This window comes from Coregonus lavaretus, assembly GCF_964263955.1.
Source record: "Coregonus lavaretus genome assembly, chromosome: 21".
Lineage (NCBI taxonomy): Eukaryota > Metazoa > Chordata > Actinopteri > Salmoniformes > Salmonidae > Coregonus > Coregonus lavaretus.
In genome coordinates, this window is record NC_140008.1 from 18,682,233 (window position 1) to 18,703,522 (window position 21,290).

General features: G+C 45.8%; 1 protein-coding gene across 1 annotated transcript in view; it reads right to left on the reverse strand.

Annotated features, from left to right (window-relative positions):
* The window catches only part of LOC311149056 (semaphorin-6B-like), a gene marked incomplete at its 5' end in the record, with an annotated part of 73,869 nt that overhangs the window by 43,543 nt on the left and 9,036 nt on the right, over positions 1 to 21,290 (reverse strand). The window contains 6 exons of the mRNA XM_084186158.1: positions 344 to 434; positions 1,962 to 2,060; positions 6,932 to 6,994; positions 7,095 to 7,155; positions 11,228 to 11,342; positions 12,325 to 12,451. Coding sequence (XP_084042284.1) covers positions 344 to 434; positions 1,962 to 2,060; positions 6,932 to 6,994; positions 7,095 to 7,155; positions 11,228 to 11,342; positions 12,325 to 12,451 — 556 coding nt within the window. The remainder of the gene's footprint in view (positions 1 to 343; positions 435 to 1,961; positions 2,061 to 6,931; positions 6,995 to 7,094; positions 7,156 to 11,227; positions 11,343 to 12,324; positions 12,452 to 21,290) is intronic.

Sequence of the window (21,290 nt, forward strand, 5' to 3'; positions counted from 1 at the left end):
TATGTGAGACATAATGATGCGCTTCTCACATAGCCAACGCCAAGCGTTGGTCTCAAACATAGGTTAGTTACAATGTTGCCCAACCCAAATCAACTCTTAGAATATTAGGCCCGGGCAGAAAATCTACGTTTTCACATTTTGTTTTTTTGTGGGGGCAGGAGAATTAACGAAGAGGCAACTGAAACTTTGATGGCTTTTATTATTATTTTTCATGCCAGTCCAAAACAGGATCCGGCTCAAATTAACAACTGAATAAAGGCTTCCTATTGTTTCAGCCACTGCCATAGTTGATGTGATGATGGGAAACTACTTATGCTACACAATGATAGTGTTTTTTCCTCACCTGCAAACAGAGCCACGTTGGCGTGTTTAGGGTCATAGGGGCAGCGGGCCATCCCACTGACTGTCTCTCCCACCATCTCCAGAGTGTCTCCCTGGAACACACACACACACACACACACACACACACACACAGTACACTATATAGTGTTGCTGGGAAACAAAGAGTGAAGTTCACCCTCACATATTTTTTAACTCTGCGTCGTTGGGAAGTGCAAGTAAGCAAGCATTTCACGGTGAAGTCTACACCCATTGTACTCGGCGCATGTGACAAATAACATTTGATTTGATTTGACATACATGCAGATAGAGTATGGCAATTAGCATATATTATAACATATTCACAACATTATTATTCTCCCTCTGCAATCGTGCAAATAGTGAAGACAACAACAACAACAACAACAACAGAAACAACAACAGAAACACATACACCCCCTGACAGGCACAAATACACAGAAACGCAACCTTTTGAAATGCATACAGCTAAACAACCACAGGCGAAATCAAAGTTACACAGACGATTGAAAATGAATTAAATAAATGAAATGCTGTGGTTGTCATTAAAACCAGCTATAAATAAACCCTAGGTTTGCTAACTAGTCCCAGAAGAAGCCCTGAGCATGTCATCCCTACACAGGTTTCACTGCTCATTAACAGCCAAAGATAATGGGCCAGGTATAGAGGGAGTCAGTGTGCTGGTATGTTGGAGATGTGACAGACGGAATATAACACTTCCCTGAAAGCCTTTGACACTTAAACTGGATGCCCCCGTCTCCTTCCTTCCTTCCTTCCTTCCTTCCTTCCTTCCTTCCTTCCTTCCTTCCTTCCTTCCTTCCTTCCTTCCTTCCTTCCTTCCTTCCTTCCTTCCTTCCTTCCTTCCTTCCTTCCTTCCTTCCTTCCTTCCTTCCTTCCTTCCTTCCTTCCTTCCTTCCTTCCTTCCTTCCTTCCTCCCTTCCTTCCTTCCTTCCTTCCTACCTTCCTTCCTTCCTTCCTTCCTCCCTCCCTCCCTCATTCACTCCGCTTATAGATACAGTATTCTGGAGGAATGTTCAGAAATCAACTGAGCAAATCATTAATATTAATGCACACATTTTGCTGAGCTTTTTCAACTCGTTAGTCCGAGGTGTGCTCTTTCATCAGGTACATGAGCAGTGCAACCACTTAGCGTTTTCCTTCTACCTGTCTGCCTGGGTTTCACCAGAGGCAAAGAAACGAACCACCCAGACACATCATAAGCACAGCCTCCTCCGTAGTTCCAGCTGCCCCTCTCCCAGCCCTTCGGCTCTGCACTATGACCATCTGTCTCTGCCACTCTACAATAACAAGCGCCACATACAAGTTTAAGCGTGGTGCAATAGCTACTCATATCTAGCCGCTCTAAGGGCCTCTCTCTCTCTGCCTTAGATACGGAAAAAATGACAGAAAACAAGTTGTACATTTGTAAGTAAGCAACATGCTAGGTTCCAGGAAAAAGGAATAGTCCATTTATCAATGACGCCCCAATCACTAGGCCTGATGCATGGCTGGACTGCTGACAGGTAGAGATGTGCTCAGCTTCCCGAAGCAGTAATGACTGCTGTTTGAGTCAGACAGAATGCGTGTGTTCTATAGGTACTCACAGTATAGTTGGCACACAGCGGATTGAAGGCGTTGGTCCCACAGACAAACAGACCTCCTTGTCGACTCAACAAAACCTTCATGAAGTTCCGACACTCGTCCTGATAAGAGACAGAGAGGGAGAAATGAGGGGGTCGAAATCAGAATGGATAGTCTGTGACTTATTATCCTACTGCTAGGTGAAATGAGGCTTCTAAATGCATGATGGGAGGAATTATCATATCATTAACACTGTCAATCCCCTCATTATTCAGGCCTACAGAGGCTACCTGTCTGCCCGCCTGTAGCTTCAAAGACTTTCGATTGGCTCACACCAGCCATTGAATGACAGATGGAAATCCCAGCTAACCTTAGGCTTTCAACCACCACTCGCTTCACTGCGGTGGTACAACCCTTATTACCATGTTAATAAGCAGCACAGCAATCACCAGCAGATCCAATATGTAAGTCGCTCTGGATAAGAGCGTCTGCTAAATGACTAAAATGTAAAATGTAAAAAATTTATAGTTCAACATTTTATTTCTGTAATATGTGTGAGTGTGTGTCTATGCAGTGAGTTGTATCCCTGTACATGTAAATCCCTAGTGGCCTGTACCCCCCTCCCTCCCCTCTCCTGTCCCAGTCAGCGTGGCTCCAGCTCCAGCTCCTGGCCCTGTGCCTGGCGCCTCAGCCCCTCCACCACGGGGGTCCACTCACTGAGCAGAGCCACTGATGTCATTGGAGGGAGTGGGGATGGGAGGAGGAGGGGGAGGGCTATGGGGTGAGTGTTATTCCAGACAGCATCTTATCCACGGTGGAGCAGAGCGGCCGAGCAGGGGTGGCGGGGGGCGGCAACGTGTGTAGAGTGAGGTGAGGTTAGAATTCCTCACCCCGCTGTGGTACTAGACAGGGAGCCACTACTCACTGCATACTAAATCATGTGTGTGTGTGTGTGTGTGTGTGTGTGTGTGTGTGTGTGTGTGTGTGTGTGTGTGTGTGTGTGTGTGTGTGTGTATATGTGTGTGTGTGTGTGTGTGTGTGTGTGTGTGTGTGCGTGCGTGTATGCGTGTGTGTGTGTGTCACTGCACAGATTCAGTGTTCATATCAGTGTGATTTGCATGTTTGTTTTTCAGTGGTTCTGCGGTCTATAGGCTAAAAGCATAAAGCCAGATGTAACACACTAGATGCTTAATGACAGAACGAGACACAGCGCCAAAATCTCAGTTAAGATTGTACAATAAATACCATCACATGAAGTGTGGGCTTTTGGCATGGACCTGCAGTGTAAATTGAAATACAGGATGTCTGCAGTTTAAACAACAGGGATTTATACTGTTTTGAAGCCTCTCATCTCTTGCATCATCGTGAGCCATGGTGTATCGCTTTATTCGCTTGACTTTTATTCTTTTTTCTTTTACAATCTGCCTCCATATACAGATTTGATTTGTCTCCTGTTTTAAACCACACAGCCTCGTCTCTCCTTCCCCCTGTTTCCCTCCTCTCTCCCCTCTCACCCTTTCCTCTCCCTGGGTACACTCCAGACAAAGCACCACCTGTGCTGGCTGGCAGTTCTTTCATGTGACCCACATCCAGATGATCGCAGCTCCACTTCTCACTGTTTGTGTTACACCCTACATTATTATTACAGAGCAGCCAGGATGAGTTACGCAGTGTGCCGCACATATGAATACAAACATAAACATGTTGGTATTTGTGGTATTGTGTGTGTCTGTGTGTGTCTGTGTGTGTGTGTGTGTGTGTGTGTGTGTGTGTGTCTGTGTGTGTATCTGTGTGTGTGTGTGTTTGTGTGTGTGTGTGTGGGACTATACACACTGAGGTTTCTGTCTACTGCAGACCTGAACATTCCTCTCCCTGCTAATTCCCAGCCTCTAGCCCATCCCTCAGTCAGTCTCAGACAGACCCAGACCTCACTCAGAGGAACAACAACCTCTGTTACCACAACACATCTGCTCACAACAACCTACCGCAGTCAGAGAGCATTACTAATGAAGACTTCCTCCACCTAGACTAGTGCATCTGGTTTCCATTGATCTAATCCTCCTGATGTTGAAACTGATTGCACAATTGCACAATTCACCAGGGTGGCTCCCCTTACTGTAAACCTACAGTATGTTAGTCAAGGAACTCCACTAAAAGAAACCGACTTCCTCGGACCATGATGTTTTTACTAAACTGAGGATGAGCTAATTAGCACAGCCGAGTTTAGCCAGGCTCAAACGACACACACCAGCTACGCTGCCCCATCACATGGTAATATTTAGCAAACAGCTTCTCACTAAAACCTTACATGTTTCCGTAGCATGCTCGATTGAGTCCATCACTGCTGAGATGAGGCAGAACAGAGGTGTCTTTGCCAAGTTCTCCAGAGCCAGAACTCTTCCCACACTCCAGCAGGCTACTCTCCTCTCCTCCTCTCCTCCTCTTTGCTCTCCTGTCACCTCCCTCTCCTTGGGTGAGCCACGCTTGACTCTGATCATCAGCAGCAGGTCTGTCATTTCAAGCAACAGTCTGACTCAGACTTTGACGTAAGGCAGAGTGACTGGGGCACGAGCGGGCGGGGGGTGAATGCGGAGGACAAATTAACAGCAGTGCTAAATTAGCACAAATTTGCCAGTACAAAAGCACTTCCTGCCCGCATCCTCTCTTACTCAGCATGCTAGTACTAATCCGCATCCCCTCCCGAGCTTGTCTTGTCTCTCGCAGAGACTGTTTGATGCTAATCCTGAGTGAATACACTACAGGCCAGCATCAACATCTCCCCTGAAGAAGAAGAGGAGGAGGAGGAGGAGGAGGGAGAGATCCAGAGACTAATGAAGACAGCTTTGTGGCAGTAGTGGTTAGGACACCTGACGGGTGACCTGGAGATTGCAGGGTCAGCTCTCTGTCGAGTACACTGCGGTCTATTCTTGACCAGAACAACCCAAATTACTGCAGTATGTGGCCTGCTAAGAACTCAGAAACATGTTCACCATTCCAAGGTTGTTTTGGGCATCCGGAGAGTTGCTGTATATAGGGCATCTGCAGAGATACTATATAATAAACATACAATAAGCTGTGAAACCATATCATGGTGAGACTGTTCTTGTCTGGTATAGATGACTGAAATGTAGACCCCCTCTGAGAGTGGGTATCAACAACATATTGATCAAACAATCTCACTAAGTGCTGCACATAACAATGCAAAACAGCTCTTTAAAAAAGTCTATATGGAATTTCTTTGTTTGCATACTGACTGGCCTTGCCCTTGTGCTTGGCATTGAGCCAGCCCCAGCCGGGGAGTCTCTCTCTCTCTCTCTCTCTCTCTCTCTCTCTCTGTTTTTGAGTCTGGGCTGAATACAACTGAGACAGTCTCCAGGGTTGGGAGAAAGGGAGGGAGAAAGAAATAGAGGGCGAGAAAGATTGTCCAATCAGCTGGACAATAAAATGTATCCTTTAAGGTCCACCAGGAGGAGAAAAGGCAAAGAATTAGGATATTGAATTTCCCACCTAATTATGAGAGTATGCCCTTTCTGATCAACCAACCAGAAACATTTAATTACAAAACCAATTACTCTGGTGACGAATGTATCACATCTGACAAAACCATCCCGGGAGCAGGACAGGACATTTGGAGGAGGTGAAGTGGATAAGTTGATGGTGTGGGTGGAGGAGGAGGGTGGAGGATGGATGGTGTGAGTGGAAGATGGATGGTGTGGGTGGGTGGAGGAGGGTGTGGGTGGAGGAGGAGGGTGGAGGATGGATGGTGTGGGTGGAAGATGGATGGTGTGGGTGGGTGGAGGAGGGTGTGGGTGGGTGGAGGAGGAGGGTGGAGGATGTGGGTGGAGGGTGTGGGTGGAGGATGGATGGTGTGGGTGGAGGAGAGCAGAGAGTGAGTGGGTGACAGGGGCCTAGAGGATAGAGGTGTGTGCATGTGTCCGTGTCCATGTGGGTCAAGGCTAGGGGATGAGGGGCCTGGTGCTCTTATCACTGCCTAATTTTTGTGTGACTCACTGCATTACCAGAGTCATTAGGGGCCTGTGGCTCTCCTCAGGGGCAGGCAGGTGGGACTGACTCCCCACCCTCTCTCTCGCTCTCCCCGCCATAACCACCTTTGTTTCATTTTACATTTTTGTCATTTAGCAGACGCTCTTATCCAGAGCGACTTACAGGAGCAATTAGGGTTAAGTGCCTTGCTCAAGGGCACATCGACAGATTTTTCACCTAGTCGGCTCGGAGAATCGAACCAGCAACCTTTCGGTTACTGGCCCAACGCTCTTAACCGCTAGGCTACCTGCTGCTAGGCTACCTGCTGCTAGGCTACCTCCTCCACCTTCCTCTCCCTATTCTCCGTTGAGCCTTTGTCTAGGGGTGTCTCACACAGATTTGATGTCAGGTGATATTTTCAGTGTTAAATCAGTCTTTATTCTCTCTCCCACACTGACACCTTTCAATAATGCCCTGGTCGGTTTGTGTGTGGGTTGGTGTGTGAGCTGGGAGAATGTGTGTGAAGTCAGAAGGGAGAGGCACTGATCCGCCCGCTGTGTGTTGGTGGGGGCGAGAGAAGTGCAGAGGAGGGAGAGTGGATGTGTGAGAGATAGCTGAGGTAGTCATGCTTGGATTGGGTTGACTGTGAGGACTGTTTCACTGTCCATTCTTCGCTACATCTCAACCTCCTTGTCCCCCCCCTTCCATTTTGTGAGGGCACACACCACAACTGTAATGTCCTGCGAGGCGGCCATGTTTATAAAGGGGGTGGGTGGGAGGGCTGGACCTCTGAAGTGTGTCATGGTTTAGGTGATCAGGAACACTGGGGGTGGCACATGGTTGTGGCTCCTCCGCTAAGTAGAGCCAGCAGGATGCCAGTCAAACCGTTGGCACCATGAATGCCTGGCACCAGGTGATAAGGTGGGGCCTGTGCCATGTTTCAGTGTGTGTGTGTGTGCAACCCTGAAAGTGTGTGTTTGTGTGTGCGATCATGCATTCCCCAGCTCACCTCGTGCTTGCCCTTCATCCTGCACGTCCTGATGTCGTTTTTGTTGGACTCCCATGTTCTCTTCTATAACAGACAGACATTGGCATTCCAACAGTGTCAGTTAAGCTGGTTAGACAGTACTCTAAGATGTTAATGAGGTGTGTGTGCATGGAGAGGGCCTCACCTTACTGTAGAACATCTCTTCTCCTGCCACATTGTCCAGCTCCACGCGGAAAAGGTCATCCCTGACAGACAAAGAGCATGGCAGTCAGCCAACAGCAAGACAAAGTTAGCTAAGTCTTAGACAGGCACTCAACTGCACTCCACATGCTCTCACACATAATGGCACTAGAAATACTCTACTGTCTTATGGGCAATTCTGGACATGCTACAGAATAATGGTTGGAGAAGATTAAATGTTTGAGAACCAAAAATGTAAGAATCTTTTTTGTCTGTTCATGCACTGTAGGCTATGACATCTGTGGGCTATAACTATGTAACAATTTACAATATATCTGAATAAAACAGCTCTGTATAATGGGATACATTTCAGGCTATGGTTGATAAATACACATTTTGAATTGCATAATGGGCACTTGTTTTTCCCCTTGGTTTAGTTTGGGTCTCATTTGAGTTCACTTGCAGTAAAGTTGGTTTTGCTGGGAGGCCTGAATTGTCTCACTTCAGAAGAAATTGAATTAATGGATGATTTAATCAAGAAGTTTGCCTGCGTTCATAACGCACCCCCACACAGACAGCACACAATGCCAATGAGAGGTCTCATCATATAATACCATGCATTCATGCTACTCACTGCTAATACGTTCATAATTCTTGTATAACCTTGCCGTGCCTGTGAAAGTGCCTTTAGAATCTGAGTTAGGGCAGGAGCCTTAAGGAAGATGCTAACAGCTGATGTTGCATATTGATCAAGGTCCTGTATCTCTGGCAAATAAACTGGAGAGGCTCTGGTTGTGCCAAGCTCCTTTCAGACACCAGGCTTTGAATGTTCTAATCTGTAAATATGCCAAAGCTATGTAATTGCAGCAGTATCGATCTTATCTCCTAGATCTAGCTCTGCCTTCCATCTGTGCTGCTCTGCCTTACTCCTCAGCAGAAGGCAGGCTCTGTCTGTGTGTGTCAGAGTGTGTGTGCATGTGTGTGTGTGTGCGTGCATGTGAGTGTCTTTGGTGAGGGGAACATGGTAAGCCTAAGCGCTCCTCTACTGAATTATTCACTGGTGGCTCCTCTAGGTTTGTTAAAAGATTCCCTCCCTAGGTTACCTCCCTCACAATACAGGACGGTGGTTAAGTGATGTGGGTAGAATTACCATACACTTACTTTGTGCCTTGCTCATTTGGCTGGGTCAAAGTTTAAGCAGCCTACAAACAATCAAGTAGGGCAGTGAGTGTGGCGTAATCGCATCCAGAGCACTTCAGCCCTGTCCAGTATTAACATATGAAAATGTGAACAGGCCTCCTAGTGGGTGTAGCCAGCAGCCAAGGCTGCTGTGGTTTGAAGAGGCCAGTTGATATTGTTCTGCCTCTCTGGTCTCCTTCAGGCTGTTTGAGTGATTTCTCTGCTTTACTGTTGCATTTTACATAGTTTATGTTGCAGGATGTTCACAAGGCAGGCTAGGCCGTCGATCTCCCTGACAACCACTCATAATTCCTCCGACTGGCATTTGCAGACCTGCAAATTGAGTTAACAGAATATATACGTGTGTGGGTTGCCATCCGTATTTATAGGCAACAACCCTGTGAACTGTCTAAAGTGGACAACATTTTGTTTTATTCTTAAATGCCTTTTTTGGGCCGTTCAGACACTGAGCTTCTCTGAGTCTTTCTGAGCCGTCAGACACTGAGCTTCTCTGAGTCTTTCTGAGCCGTCAGACAATGACTTTGCAGAGAACGCCACACAAATAGATGAAACTGAAAAGGAGAAGTTTCTGACCAATCAGTGACCCTGACCCTCCCTGTGCTGACTGAGTGACTCTGTCGCTATGTCCCTCTGTCTGCATGCTACTTCCTGTTTGCTATGTCACTCCCTACAGCTGAGTGGAATCTGTAGCCAGACCCAAGACGGCTCTATTCTGAAGCGTCTGTGGAGACTGTTCATCTATATGTCACGTAGATGATCCCCCTGTGACCTCTGAGGTCTGCATCTCTCTGTGGCCAGCGGATGGTCTGGTCTGGCAGCGACTCTGCTCACTCTCACTCTTCAGCCTCTAATGGAGAGATAGATTCTACTCCCTCTCTCCTGCTCCAGATGGCAAAATCTTCTTACGGTTTACCATAATTGGAACCAATTAATCATGTATTGCCATGTTCCTTGGTAGCCTCTCTCCTTTTGGGATAAGCACTACTCAATTGGTTTATTTCTGTGGATTAGTCCAGTGGATCTGGAGCTGTGTGACAGGTCCAGGGAGTCCACACATCTACTTATAGAGAGGAGAGCACTGGAGCGTGAGCTAATACAGTAGAGAGAGAGCAAGAGAGGGTTGAGGAGGAGGCTTGAAGCGCTGGGCACCTTGTTATGACATGCATTATCTGAATTAGGCCCACAGAATTATACCTACGGAGGGGCTTCTATGGAGGAACTTTGAATGTCAGAGTTGGCTTAATGTTGGACCACAGTAGCTAGCTAGCTAACAAGCTTGTGTGTGAAGAGCAGCACCAGAACTAAAAACACGCCTTACCATTTTGTAGTTAATAAATCCAATGTGAAATGTGATAACTATAGTATCCCTTACTAGCCTTGACAGAGGGAGGGCTTTGCATAGGCGCTTTGTTGCCCACGATATAAAATAACGTTATTAACCAGTTCCCATGCTTTTAAAATAACGGTTCTGTTCCGGAACAGTATAGATCACTTTCATTCCCGGTTCTGATTATGTACCTTGATAAAAAATTTCTAGGTTTTCTGTTCTGAACCGGTTCCAACGCCTGGCGACTAGGTGTGTGTACTTTCTCTGGCTCCACAGGGCCTAATAGAGGGACAGTTGGGGAGCTACGGTGTTGCTCATTAGTCCCCCCCCCCCCCCCACTCTCCCTCCCTCTCTCTCCATCTGTGGCCAGCCAGTAGGGAGAGGACAGAGTGACAGAAGCTCCCCACCAGGTGCTTGGGGCTTGGGGCAGGGCTTTAATAGTCGTTGCGGTATGAACACCTAAGCTAATGGTGACAGGATTTGGGCTCACTGGAGCCTCTTATCAGTCCAGCCACTCTGCTGCAGCTTTCAGCCAATCGGCCCTGCCTCCCCACAGGTACTCAGGCACCTTTGCTCTTTTAAGTCTATCTGCTTGGCTTTTGGCAGCCCGGCTCAACATTTATACACACAGACACACAGACACACGGACGCATGCACACACATGCACAACACACACACACACACACACTAGCTCTGGCTCCCACTAGCTCTGGCTATTGGATTTCACTATCATCCGGTTCACTGAGACATAGGCATTAGTTTACCTTTTCTATCATGTAACAGTGGCACTAAAACATGAGTTTCCTGGTTGTGGTTATATTTGATCACTAACCTGCCGTCAGACAGGCAGCGGTGACTACAGGCCTCCTGTCTTCAGGCTCTGGGTTTTATTACTAGGCTGTGTAGTCAGAATGGCTGGAGCCAAACGCTGCAGGATTTGACATAATTATTTATTATCAGGCCTCTGGATTTGAGGTTAGAGAAAGGCCAAAGGCCATGGACCGGGTCATTTCCTGACACAGTATGGGGCTCCTTATTGGGGATGTCTATGGTTTAGCTAGCTAGTCTGCTGTAACCACCACCATATGTCTGCCCTACATGGACATTGAAGTCTTTTTTAATAAGTTCCCAGTAATATTAAGCTAGTCTGTGACATCATCATTCATATTTTAGAGTATTAGAAGAAGATTGATTTGTGTTTTTTATTTCTGGTTGGAAAGGGCAGACAAGACGACAGATGTAATTGAACAAACTTCCACACCTGTGTGCCCTCTGGTCCGACCCCACCCACCACAGACTAATGTCTAACCAGGATCAGCACATTAAGCCTTCTGGCTGGCTCTACCCAGCCTGGCCTGATCGACACTCTGTGGGTGGGGGTCAAGCTCTCACTTCTATAGCCACGGCCACAACTAGCTCAGATAATGTCCTTTGCGTGCTTTGAGATTAATTTGATACAAATGTATTCAGATTCAATAGCATTTACTTTCATATGTGATTTACGATACACAGACAATGTACGCAGGATTATAAAAGATGGCTGAATAAATACATTAATGCTCGTGGCTCAAATCTGATGAATACATTTATGTTTGTGGCTAGAAATATACCTGGCTCCAATGTAGAGGGTCCGGTTCACCTTGAGAACTCTCTGAATATGCAGTGTCTCCTGTCTCAGGGCTGAACGATGTGGCCGACCCAGAAACACTGGGTACTGCCGGACCACTGTTTAGAGAGAGAGAGAGAGTCAGAGGATGAGAGAGAAGGGTGAGAGAGAGAGAAGAAGGATAGAGCAGTGAGGGAGAGAGAAAAAGAGAGACAGAAGATAAGAGAGAGGGATGAGAGAGAGAAGGAGGAGAGAAAGGGATGAGAGAGAGGAGAAGAGAGAGAAAAAGAGGGAGTTACATAATTTTCTTATCATGCAGTAGTAGGGGGGGTGAACAGAGAGGGGAGAGAGCAGAGGGAGAACACAGGGGAGAGGGAACCATACATCAGCTGAGTTACCATGGGAAACTGTCTAATGCTGCCATCTCTTATTGGCCTTGACTGGAGTAAGTGATAGAGTGCCCTCCTCCTTCTTCTTCTGTGACCTCCCACTATTCTGTCCATCTCTGTTCCCTATCCACCCATCTCAGATAAGCCTATGCTGTTGCTTCCTTCTATAGGACTAAGTAAAGGATGATCTCTCCTCCTTCTGTGTCCTATCCTATGACTATTCTGTCCATCTCTGTTCCCCATTGACCCATCACATATATGCTGAGACTGTTGCCTCCAAGTATAGGTCCATTATCTGCCCTAATCCACAACCCTACAGGACTTCAGAGAGCCTTCAGGTCCTACATCTTAGCATTGATAGCCTGAGAAGGGTCTGAATTCAGCTGGGAGGTCTTGGTCGATACTATTGAGTTGTGGTCAATCATGGCCAACTATGTTCTGGTCTGGAGACTGCCCTTATATAATAGAGGCTCAGAGTCTGGCCCTCTGTGGGAGCAGCCTGACCTCAACCCTGACTATGATCTCACACCCACACAACTCACTGACGCCCTACTCCTCACACTATGCATGTCAGCCCTGACCCCACTCCTCACACTACTCCACACTCTGCATGTGATGCCCTGACTCTTTCTGACCCTGTTCCTGACACCTTCCATGTTAGACCCTGACACTGACCCAATACTCTACACCCTGTGTGTGAGAGAGATGTTACCTTCAGTGGGGATAAAGTTCAGAGGCCCCGGTTCCTCCGGAAACGCAGTGCTGGCCAATCGGAGGAGCCAAAACAGCAGGAAGAAGGGTGGGGCCAGGGTCACCATGGCAGCAGTAGAACACAGGCTCTGTGAAGATAAAGAGAGACAGAGAGACTGTGATCAGTCAGATAAAGCCGTAACAGTGACAGAGTAGTACACACACCTAGTGTGACCAGCTCAGACTACAATGCACTACACACACTGACTGACCGTCCTGACAAAGCAGGCACCTTTTCTGCATTCCCACAACATCTCTCTCCCTCCAGCCGGACAGAAAAATGTAGAGAGTGAGACAGAGATGAAGCCACTCACTGATGGAGAAGAGAAGTGCACAGTCAGCCTGAACAGCCTGAACACGAGAAGAGATCAGACCACAGGAGCCCAATGACACATGAGACACAGTGGAGGGAGGGTGGTTTACAACAAGAGGGCAGTAGATAGAGAGAGACAGAGGGGGTGAAAAAGAAAGCGGGAGAGACAGGAAGAGAGATAAGGAGGCAGGAAAGCGGGAGAAACAGGAAGAAAGAGAGAGACAAGGCAGAAGGGAGTGAGAGAGAAAAAAGAGACAGGGAGAGGAGAGAGAGAGAAAGAGAGAGAGAGAGAGAGAGAGAGAGAGAGAGAGAGAGAGAGAGAGAGAGAGAGAGAGAGAGAGAGAGAGAGAGAGAGAGAGAGAGAGAGAGAGAGAGAGAGAGAGAGAGGAGTTAGGTGTGTCAGGCGACTGTTTACTCAAATTAAATCCTTGCCGTCAACGCAAATCACATCTCTGGCAGGTGACTAAACGGCAGGTATTTTTTATGAAGCCGTACTACAGCAGCCTGAGCCACAATGAGAGGATGGGAGAGGATGTAATGCACATGGAAATACAAACGATAGCCAAATTAAGTTAGCACACTCAATCCATCGAGAAAATCCCTCCTGTACTTTGGAGGAGGAAAGCCTTGGGTATTGCTATTGACTGTTGTCATAAACCTCAAACCGCCTCCCAGAACAGAAGAGATTAGAGCAGAGCAGCTCTTAGTGCTGAAGGTATATTACGCTATGTAGTGGCTCTGTATTGTGGATGACGGAAAGAGCACTCTCCATGCTTATCATTGTGTCCATCTGCCTCTCTTCCTGGATGATTATGCTTCTGTTCTTTTCACATAAAATCTCAGCATGAGGATGATTATAAATATGCACTACCAGTCAAAAGTTTGGACTCATTCAAGGGTTTTTCTTTATTTTTACTATTTTCTACATTGTAGAATAATAGTGAAGACATCAACACTATGAAATAACACATATGGAATCATGTAGTAACCACAAAAGTATTAAACAAATCAAAATATATTTTATATTTGAGATTCTTCAAATAGCCACCCTTTGCCTTGATGACAGCTTTGCAAACTCTTGGCATTCTCTCAACCAGCTTCATGAGGTAGTCACCTGGAATGCATTTTAATTAACAGGTGTGCCTTCTTAAAAGTTAACTTGTGGAATTTATTTCCTTCTTAATGCGTTTGAGCCAATCAGTTTTGTTGTGACAAGGTAGGGGTGGTATACAGAAGATAGCCCTATTTGGTAAAAGACCAAGTCCATATTATGGCAAGAACAGCCCAAATAAGCAAAGAGAAACGACAGTCCATCACTACTTTAAGACATGAAGGTCAGTCAATACGGAACATTTCAAGAACTTTGAACGTTTCTTCAAGTGCAGTCGCAAAAACCATCAAGAGCTATGATGAAACTGGCTCTCATGAGGACCACCACAGGAATGGAAGACCCAGAGTTACCTCTGCTGCAGAGGATAAGTTCATTAGAGTTACCAGGCTCAGAAATTGCAACCCAAATAAATGCTTCATAGAGTTCAAGTAACAGACACATCTCAACATTAACTGTTCAGAGGGGACTGTGTGAATCAGGCCTTCATGGTCGAATTTCTGCAAAGAAACCACTACTAAAGGACACCAATAATAAGAAGAGACTTGCTTGGGCCAAGAAACACGAGCAATGGACATTAGATCGGTGGAAATGTGTCCTTTGGTCTGGAGTCCAAATTTGAGATTTTTGGTTGCAACCACTGTGTTTTTGTGAGACGCGGTGTGGGTAAACGGATTATCTCTGCATGTGCATTTCCCACCGTAAAGCATGGAGAAGGAGGTGTTATGGTGTGGGGATGCTTTGCTGGTGACACTGTCTGTGATTTATTTTGAATTCAAGGCACACTTAACCAGCATGGCTACCACAGCATTTTGCAGCGATACGCCATCCCATCTGGTTTGGGCTTAGTGGGACTATCATTTGTTTTTCAACAGGACAATGACCCAACACACCTCCAGGCTGTGTACGGGCTATTTTACCAAGAAGGAGAGTGATGGAGTGCTGCATCAGATGACCTGGCCTCCACAATCCCCTGACCTCAACCCAATTGAGATGGTTTGGGATGAGTCGGACCGCAGAGTAAAGGAAAAGCAGCCAACAAGTGCTCAGCATATATGGGAACTCCTTCAAGACTGTTGGAAAAGCATTCCAGGTGAAGCTGGTTGAGAGAATGCCAAGAGTGTGCAAAGCTGTCATCAAGGCAAAGGGTGGCTTTTTGAAGAATCACAAATATAAAATATATTTTGATATGTTTAACACTTTTTTGGTCACTACATGATTCCATATGTGTTATTTCATAGTTTTGATGTCTTCACTATTATTATACAATGTAGAAAATAGTAAAAATAAAGAAAAACCCTTGAATGAGTAGGTGTGTCCAAACTTTTGACTGGTACTGTATGTCACCGAGGAACAAAACATGAACTATTCAAAAATATTTGTAAGGATTACACTTATTTAGCTTTTTACATTATTACAGTTTACACTGTCAATAATTAGTTTTGAAAATCAATAAAGGGAAATGCTGTCAGTCACAGTGGCTGACAGCACAAACACACATGACTGAATGAGTGGGTATTATTCAGTGGTGTAGTGCTGTAGGTATTATCACGTTTGAATCTTCAAGGTTGGATTTCTTTATTCAAAACCCTTTTCATATTTTAATGTGGTTACAAGGGCATTCCATGACACAAATGCAAATAAAGGCACTTTCACACACTCCCCACACTCTGCCTTTCTCTCCTCAGCACAAGTACCCATTGTAGAGCCATCTAGTCATCTTTATAATGAACTTTATCAGGATATCTCATCTTAACGGGGCATTGCTCAAATTCCTCTCATTGATGTCAGAACAAGAGAAGGCCCATAACACTAATTGCTCAACACCCAAACCACAAAATTAGAGGAGGATGAGAGAGGAGAGAGTCATAGGCAGAAGAAAGGAGGTCAGAGGAGAGGAGAGAGTCACAGGCAGAAAAAAGGGGGTCAGAGGAGAGGAGAGAGTCACAGGCAGAAGAAAGGAGGTCAGAGGAGAGGAGAGAGTCACAGGCAGAAGAAAGGAGGTCAGAGGAGAGGAGAGAGTCACAGGCAGAAGAAAGGGGGTCAGAGGAGAGGAGAGAGTCACAGGCAGAAGAAAGGGGGTCAGAGGAGAGGAGAGAGTCACAGGCAGAAGAAAGGGGGTCAGAGGAGAGGAGAGAGTCACAGGCAGAAGAAATGAGGTCAGAGGAGAGGAGAGAGTCACAGGCAGAAGAAAGGAGGTCAGAGGAGAGGAGAGAGTCACAGGCAGAAGAAAGGAGGTCAGAGGAGAGGAGAGAGTCACAGGCAGAAGAAAGGAGGTCAGAGGAGAGGAGAGAGTCACAGGCAGAAGAAAGGGGGTCAGAGGAGAGGAGAGAGTCACAGGCAGAAGAAAGGAGGTCAGAGGAGAGGAGAGAGTCACAGGCAGAAGAAAGGGGGTCAGAGGAGAGGAGAGAGTCACAGGCAGAAGAAAGGGGGTCAGAGGAGAGGAGAGAGTCACAGGCAGAAGAAAGGAGGTCAGAGGAGAGGAGAGAGGGGATGAGAGAGGAGGAGGAGAGAGAAATACATGTGGAGGAGAATAAAGAGTAGAAGTGGTGAGTCGGTATTACCAGAGATTCCATTGTGTCTATATATTAATAGTGTATGACTAAATGCCAGGCTTCACACATTCAATTAGCATAATTATAAACTGAGGGCTCTAGGACTTCATGGGACAACAAGCTAAGCAGATACAGTAGACGTCCAGGGGCAAACGCAGCGTACAGTTCCAGAGAAGTGTTTTCCTAATTATGACAAATGACTGTGGTGGAGTCAATTCAGTGAACAGAGCTAGCCTTTATAATAATATAATAATAATAATAATAATATAATAATATGCCATTTAGCAGACGCTTTTATCCAAAGCGACTTACAGTCATGTGTGCATACATTTTTACGTATGGGTGATCCCGGGGATCGAACCCACTACCCTGGCGTTACAAGCGCCATGCTCTACCAATTGAGCTACAGAGGACCACATAGTCTGTGGCCCTTAGTTTAACTGTAGCCACAGCCTACTGTATAGCATTCCTTAACATTACAGTGTAATAGGCTATACTGTATTTATTACAGTGTAATAGGCTATACTGTAAATACAATGTATTTACTACAATACCCATCCACTCCAGCAGGATTTACACACAGCCATTAATTTGTCCATTCCCACAGACCGGACCCTGGACATTTAGCCAGGTAATTTCCTAAATAAAGCCATTAAGAAGTCATTTAGGGTCTGAGATGGAGGAGAGGCGGTGGCACTGTCTTCAGAATGACCAGTGAGGGGCCGCTTCGATAACAAATCACTGGGAGAATCAATGATGCCTCAAGTCTTTAGAAATTCTTATTGAGGAGTGATATTGTGCTGATAGAGAGGAGAACAGGGGCCCGACAGACAGAGGAGAAGAGACAGGAAACAGGGACTAGGCAGGCAGGCAGGGAGGCAGGCGGGTGGAATGTGTGCGATGCAGCATCAGGCTCTGGGTAAACAAAGAGATTGACCCTATACTCCGGGCTGAGATGCTTAGCATGTCAATGACACGGCTCATACTTGTCATTGCTCAGATACTCTGGAAATTCGAATGCTTTTGTTCCTTATTACGGATGCCATGGACTCCCATCTCTTCTATCTACCTTACAGCCTTGGTGTTAGTGTGTGTACTCTGAGAAAGTGCTTCCAATACATAGCCCTGAGACTCTTGTACTATAAATCACACCTTGGATTGGAGAGCAAACCCAGATTATGCATGTCCTAAATAGAGAGATTGGTAGGTATATTGTGGTGTGTTACAGTATTCAGCTGCAGGCGGTCATGTCTTATTATATAGCGGTATCACACGACTCCACTGTAAGTCAATACCTGAGCTCTGGTACAAGTAGACAAGCACTAATGACCAGAGTGGGTTTATCAGTGAACTTTACAACCCAGCGATCTAAATTTAAAGGCATGGATCAATATTTAAAATATGTCTCCGTAGTATATAGCAGGCCTAAATGGGAAAAGGGAACTGAAAAGCCTGAACCAGTGAAGTACTGTACTCTCCTTTTTCCCACAATGAATGAATCCCTTTATTTGCGTGCTACAAGCCCCACTTCATAGATCTTATAGCGGCTAATTGTCATATCAGAGAGGGGAGGGTGTGCTTTATGGAGTGTGTAGAATCAATGACAGGCTAGCCTCAACAGTTTGGAGCGTTTTCAAGTAGCAATTACAGGAGACACCACCTACACTCACAGTAGGGATGCCTTTACAGAAAAACGTGAAATCATGTGAAAACTTGTTTTTGGAACACTTCACGTGATCATGTTTTCACATGTGTAGTTACATGTTATCGCATGTTGCTTTACATGTTGTCACATGTTATTATGTTATTATTATTATTATTATGTTATCACATTAACTTCACATAAGATCATGTGAACACATGAAAACATGTGTTTTTGGAACACGTGATCATGTGAAATTCATGCCGTTTTTCCGTAAGGGTGGACAGAAAGTGAGAGGTGACAGATACTCAGAAAGGAGAGACGAAATGAGAAAAAAAGTTAGAAAAAAAGAAAGCGAGTGAGAAAGAGCGAGAAGGAGGGAAGTTAAGAGTAAAGAGTGAAGCAGAAAGCACTGAAGGAATCACGTTGGATATGTGGAAAGTAAAGCTAAAATATGCGAGGAATGCTTTAATAGGTTGGAGGCTGGGAAAGGCGTTGAGAGCGGAAGAGCACCGAGCCAAGAGCGGACTGATTCTTTCCTAAGCACACCCTAAATCTGCTCCAGTGACCTGGGATGCTTAACCTCCCCTCATCTCATCTCATCCCCTCCCTCCCTCCCTCCCTCCCTCCCTCCCTCCCTCCCTCCCTCCCTCCCTCCCTCCCTCCCTCCCTCTACTCCCAAGGGACAAGCCAGTCAGCTCAATTTTAAACTCTAAACACTCAACCACCAGTGCAGGCTCCGCTCCACAAACTATCCGTCTCACTCACGCCTCATGTAAAAACACTGCAGGGTTCCAGTCCACTCAACCAAAACATGGCTGTTTGCATGAAGACTGATATGACTACAGGGCTGTGCTCTAGACTTTCTGTCTAAGGGGTGGAACCGTGGAGAAGATACACATACCGTAACACCACTAGACATACTGGGCGCTTTGACGGCATTCTTAGAGTGTGTCATCTTTGGACGCAGCCATTTCCCTTGCATGGGTGATGGTAACATAGCTATGTTTATTTATGGAGTGGGAACTATATTGCCTCTTACAGCATGGCTACATCACTTTTTATATTAGCAGCATTGCCTGGGTACATATCTTTAGTTTCTACTCATTGCAGTTAGAAGTCATTATCCTTCAGCATTTATCTGGTTAAGAGCCGAGCTAGAACTTAAGGGCATAGCTGCAATAAGATAAGTATTTATCTTAGAACAATATATCTCACTGTTGAGGGTGTGAGTTGAGCATTGAGCAGACAGAACTGCAGAGCCGTGCTTGGCAGAGTAAAAAAGTAATATATGTGTTTATTGTTGATGAAGGATAAATTGAGTTATATCTCCAGGTATTACTGAAGCTGTATCTCCAGGTCTATGTCACTCCCATTAACCTTCTCACTCATCATCATTACACCTACTGAGGGCCTGAGACTGAGAAGTGTGTGGAGCAGCGCTAGCCAGGAAGAATACGCCATTGTCTGAGAATGTCTGGAATATGGCTTGGTAACGACCATCGTTAAAAGCTGATCAGATAGAAAGAGTGTTTATTATGACAACGTTTCAACCTTTAGGTGGTCATCGGGTCCATCCATCCATTATGACCACATGTTCCGTCACAGAGACATAAACACATCACAACTATAGATAAAAGTGACCTGACCTTTAACCCCGGCCCAGATTATAGCTATCATTAGCAGGTCAGGGATCAGAGAGTGGGGTCGTAAATTACACATAAATCAGGAAATACAAACTACTTCACGCAGTAAAAGTAAAATAAAAACATGTTGGAGTGACAGAGAGTACAGCCATAACATCCATCACTGTGAGCGTCTATAAACCCAGGCGAGAAGCTAAAAGAAGGCAGATCATCTCCAGCCTGTTATAAATACTAGAGAAACCTTCCTAATGGTCAGAGCATCACACACAACCACACTTGATGTGATTATTCTCCTAAAATTCTCCTGAGGCAATGTATTATCTTCCATAAATACACTGGGAAATGTAATATCCCAACTTGTTCTCGTCCAGCCGCCATTTGCCCTTTCCCTCTGTGAATCACGAGGGAAGATGAATTTATTGTAATGGAAACAATGGTCTGGGTCTCGGCCTGTCAGAGGGATGGGGAGGGAATAGAGGTGGGGGGGACAGGGAGGGAGGGAGAGGAGGGAGGGGAGCATGTCAAGGTAAGCAATTCCTCTGTTCTTTTTGGAGGGGGAGGAGCCGTCAGAAGTGGGGAGATAGAGGGGAAAACGAGAGAGAGGGAGGAGAAAGAGAGGCAGGGCTGTATACATTTTGGGATTCAGAACGACACCTCAGTATACTAATTGTGTTTTTTGAGTTCTACCAAACCTCATCTTCCCTTTTCTCCTTCCTCTCTTTTCCTGACTGTAGACCTGAATCAGATGACTGCAGTACTGTTAGGCCTTCAGCACCAAATTAACATGATAAGAAGAAACCTGCCTAATGGGCGGGAAAGAAGAACACACAGCAAGGCTAGCAGAACATGCAAATATAAGTTAAATGTGGTCAGTATCTCAACTGAGTTAATGGGTAACAGCTGCAATCCTCTCTTTCTCTGTCTTCCACATCTCAGTTCAGACTGTAACAGCATATTCCAGGAGGAAATCAGCTCAGGAGAAATTTCACTCTCACGCCTCATCAAAAACATCTAAAAGCAATTCCAATTTCTGACTGTCTGGTTGGAGACATAAACGAAATAGAAATGCAGGATATCCTCCTCCCCCACCGGTTGAGACAGTCACAGCACCATGGTAAAGCATCGATAGATAGATAGAAAGATAGATACAGCCCTTCATATCAAACACAGCATAGCCCCTTGCTGCAGGCAGTCTGACTACCCTGCACATGCAATCAGACACTTTCCTGGACACACATATTTATTCAGCAGATTATTTTTCCATCTGCTCCCCCCATTCCCTCCTCCCCCACTCTCTTTCTGCATCTCTCGATCATTTCCTCCCTCTATCTGTCACTTTTTCTCTCCCCTCTCTCTTTCTGTCTCTCTCCCTACTCTCTCTATTTCTCTTTCTCTCTCCAGAAATCAGCCACCTGCTCATCCAATTTAGTGAGATCAATTCCCCAGTATCTATTTCAATAGAAGGGTGTGCAGTCCTGTCTGCCTCTGCCTCCTGTCTGTTTCCCTGTCGTTCAGGTGGAGTGAATGTCAAGTATAGTACATACAGTACACAAGTCCACTGGTAACACCCACGCATTGAGTCAATCAAGTAACATTATAATTGTCTATTATGCACACAAAGGCAACATCAGGATTGCAGACACTCAGACACAGAAGCACAATTA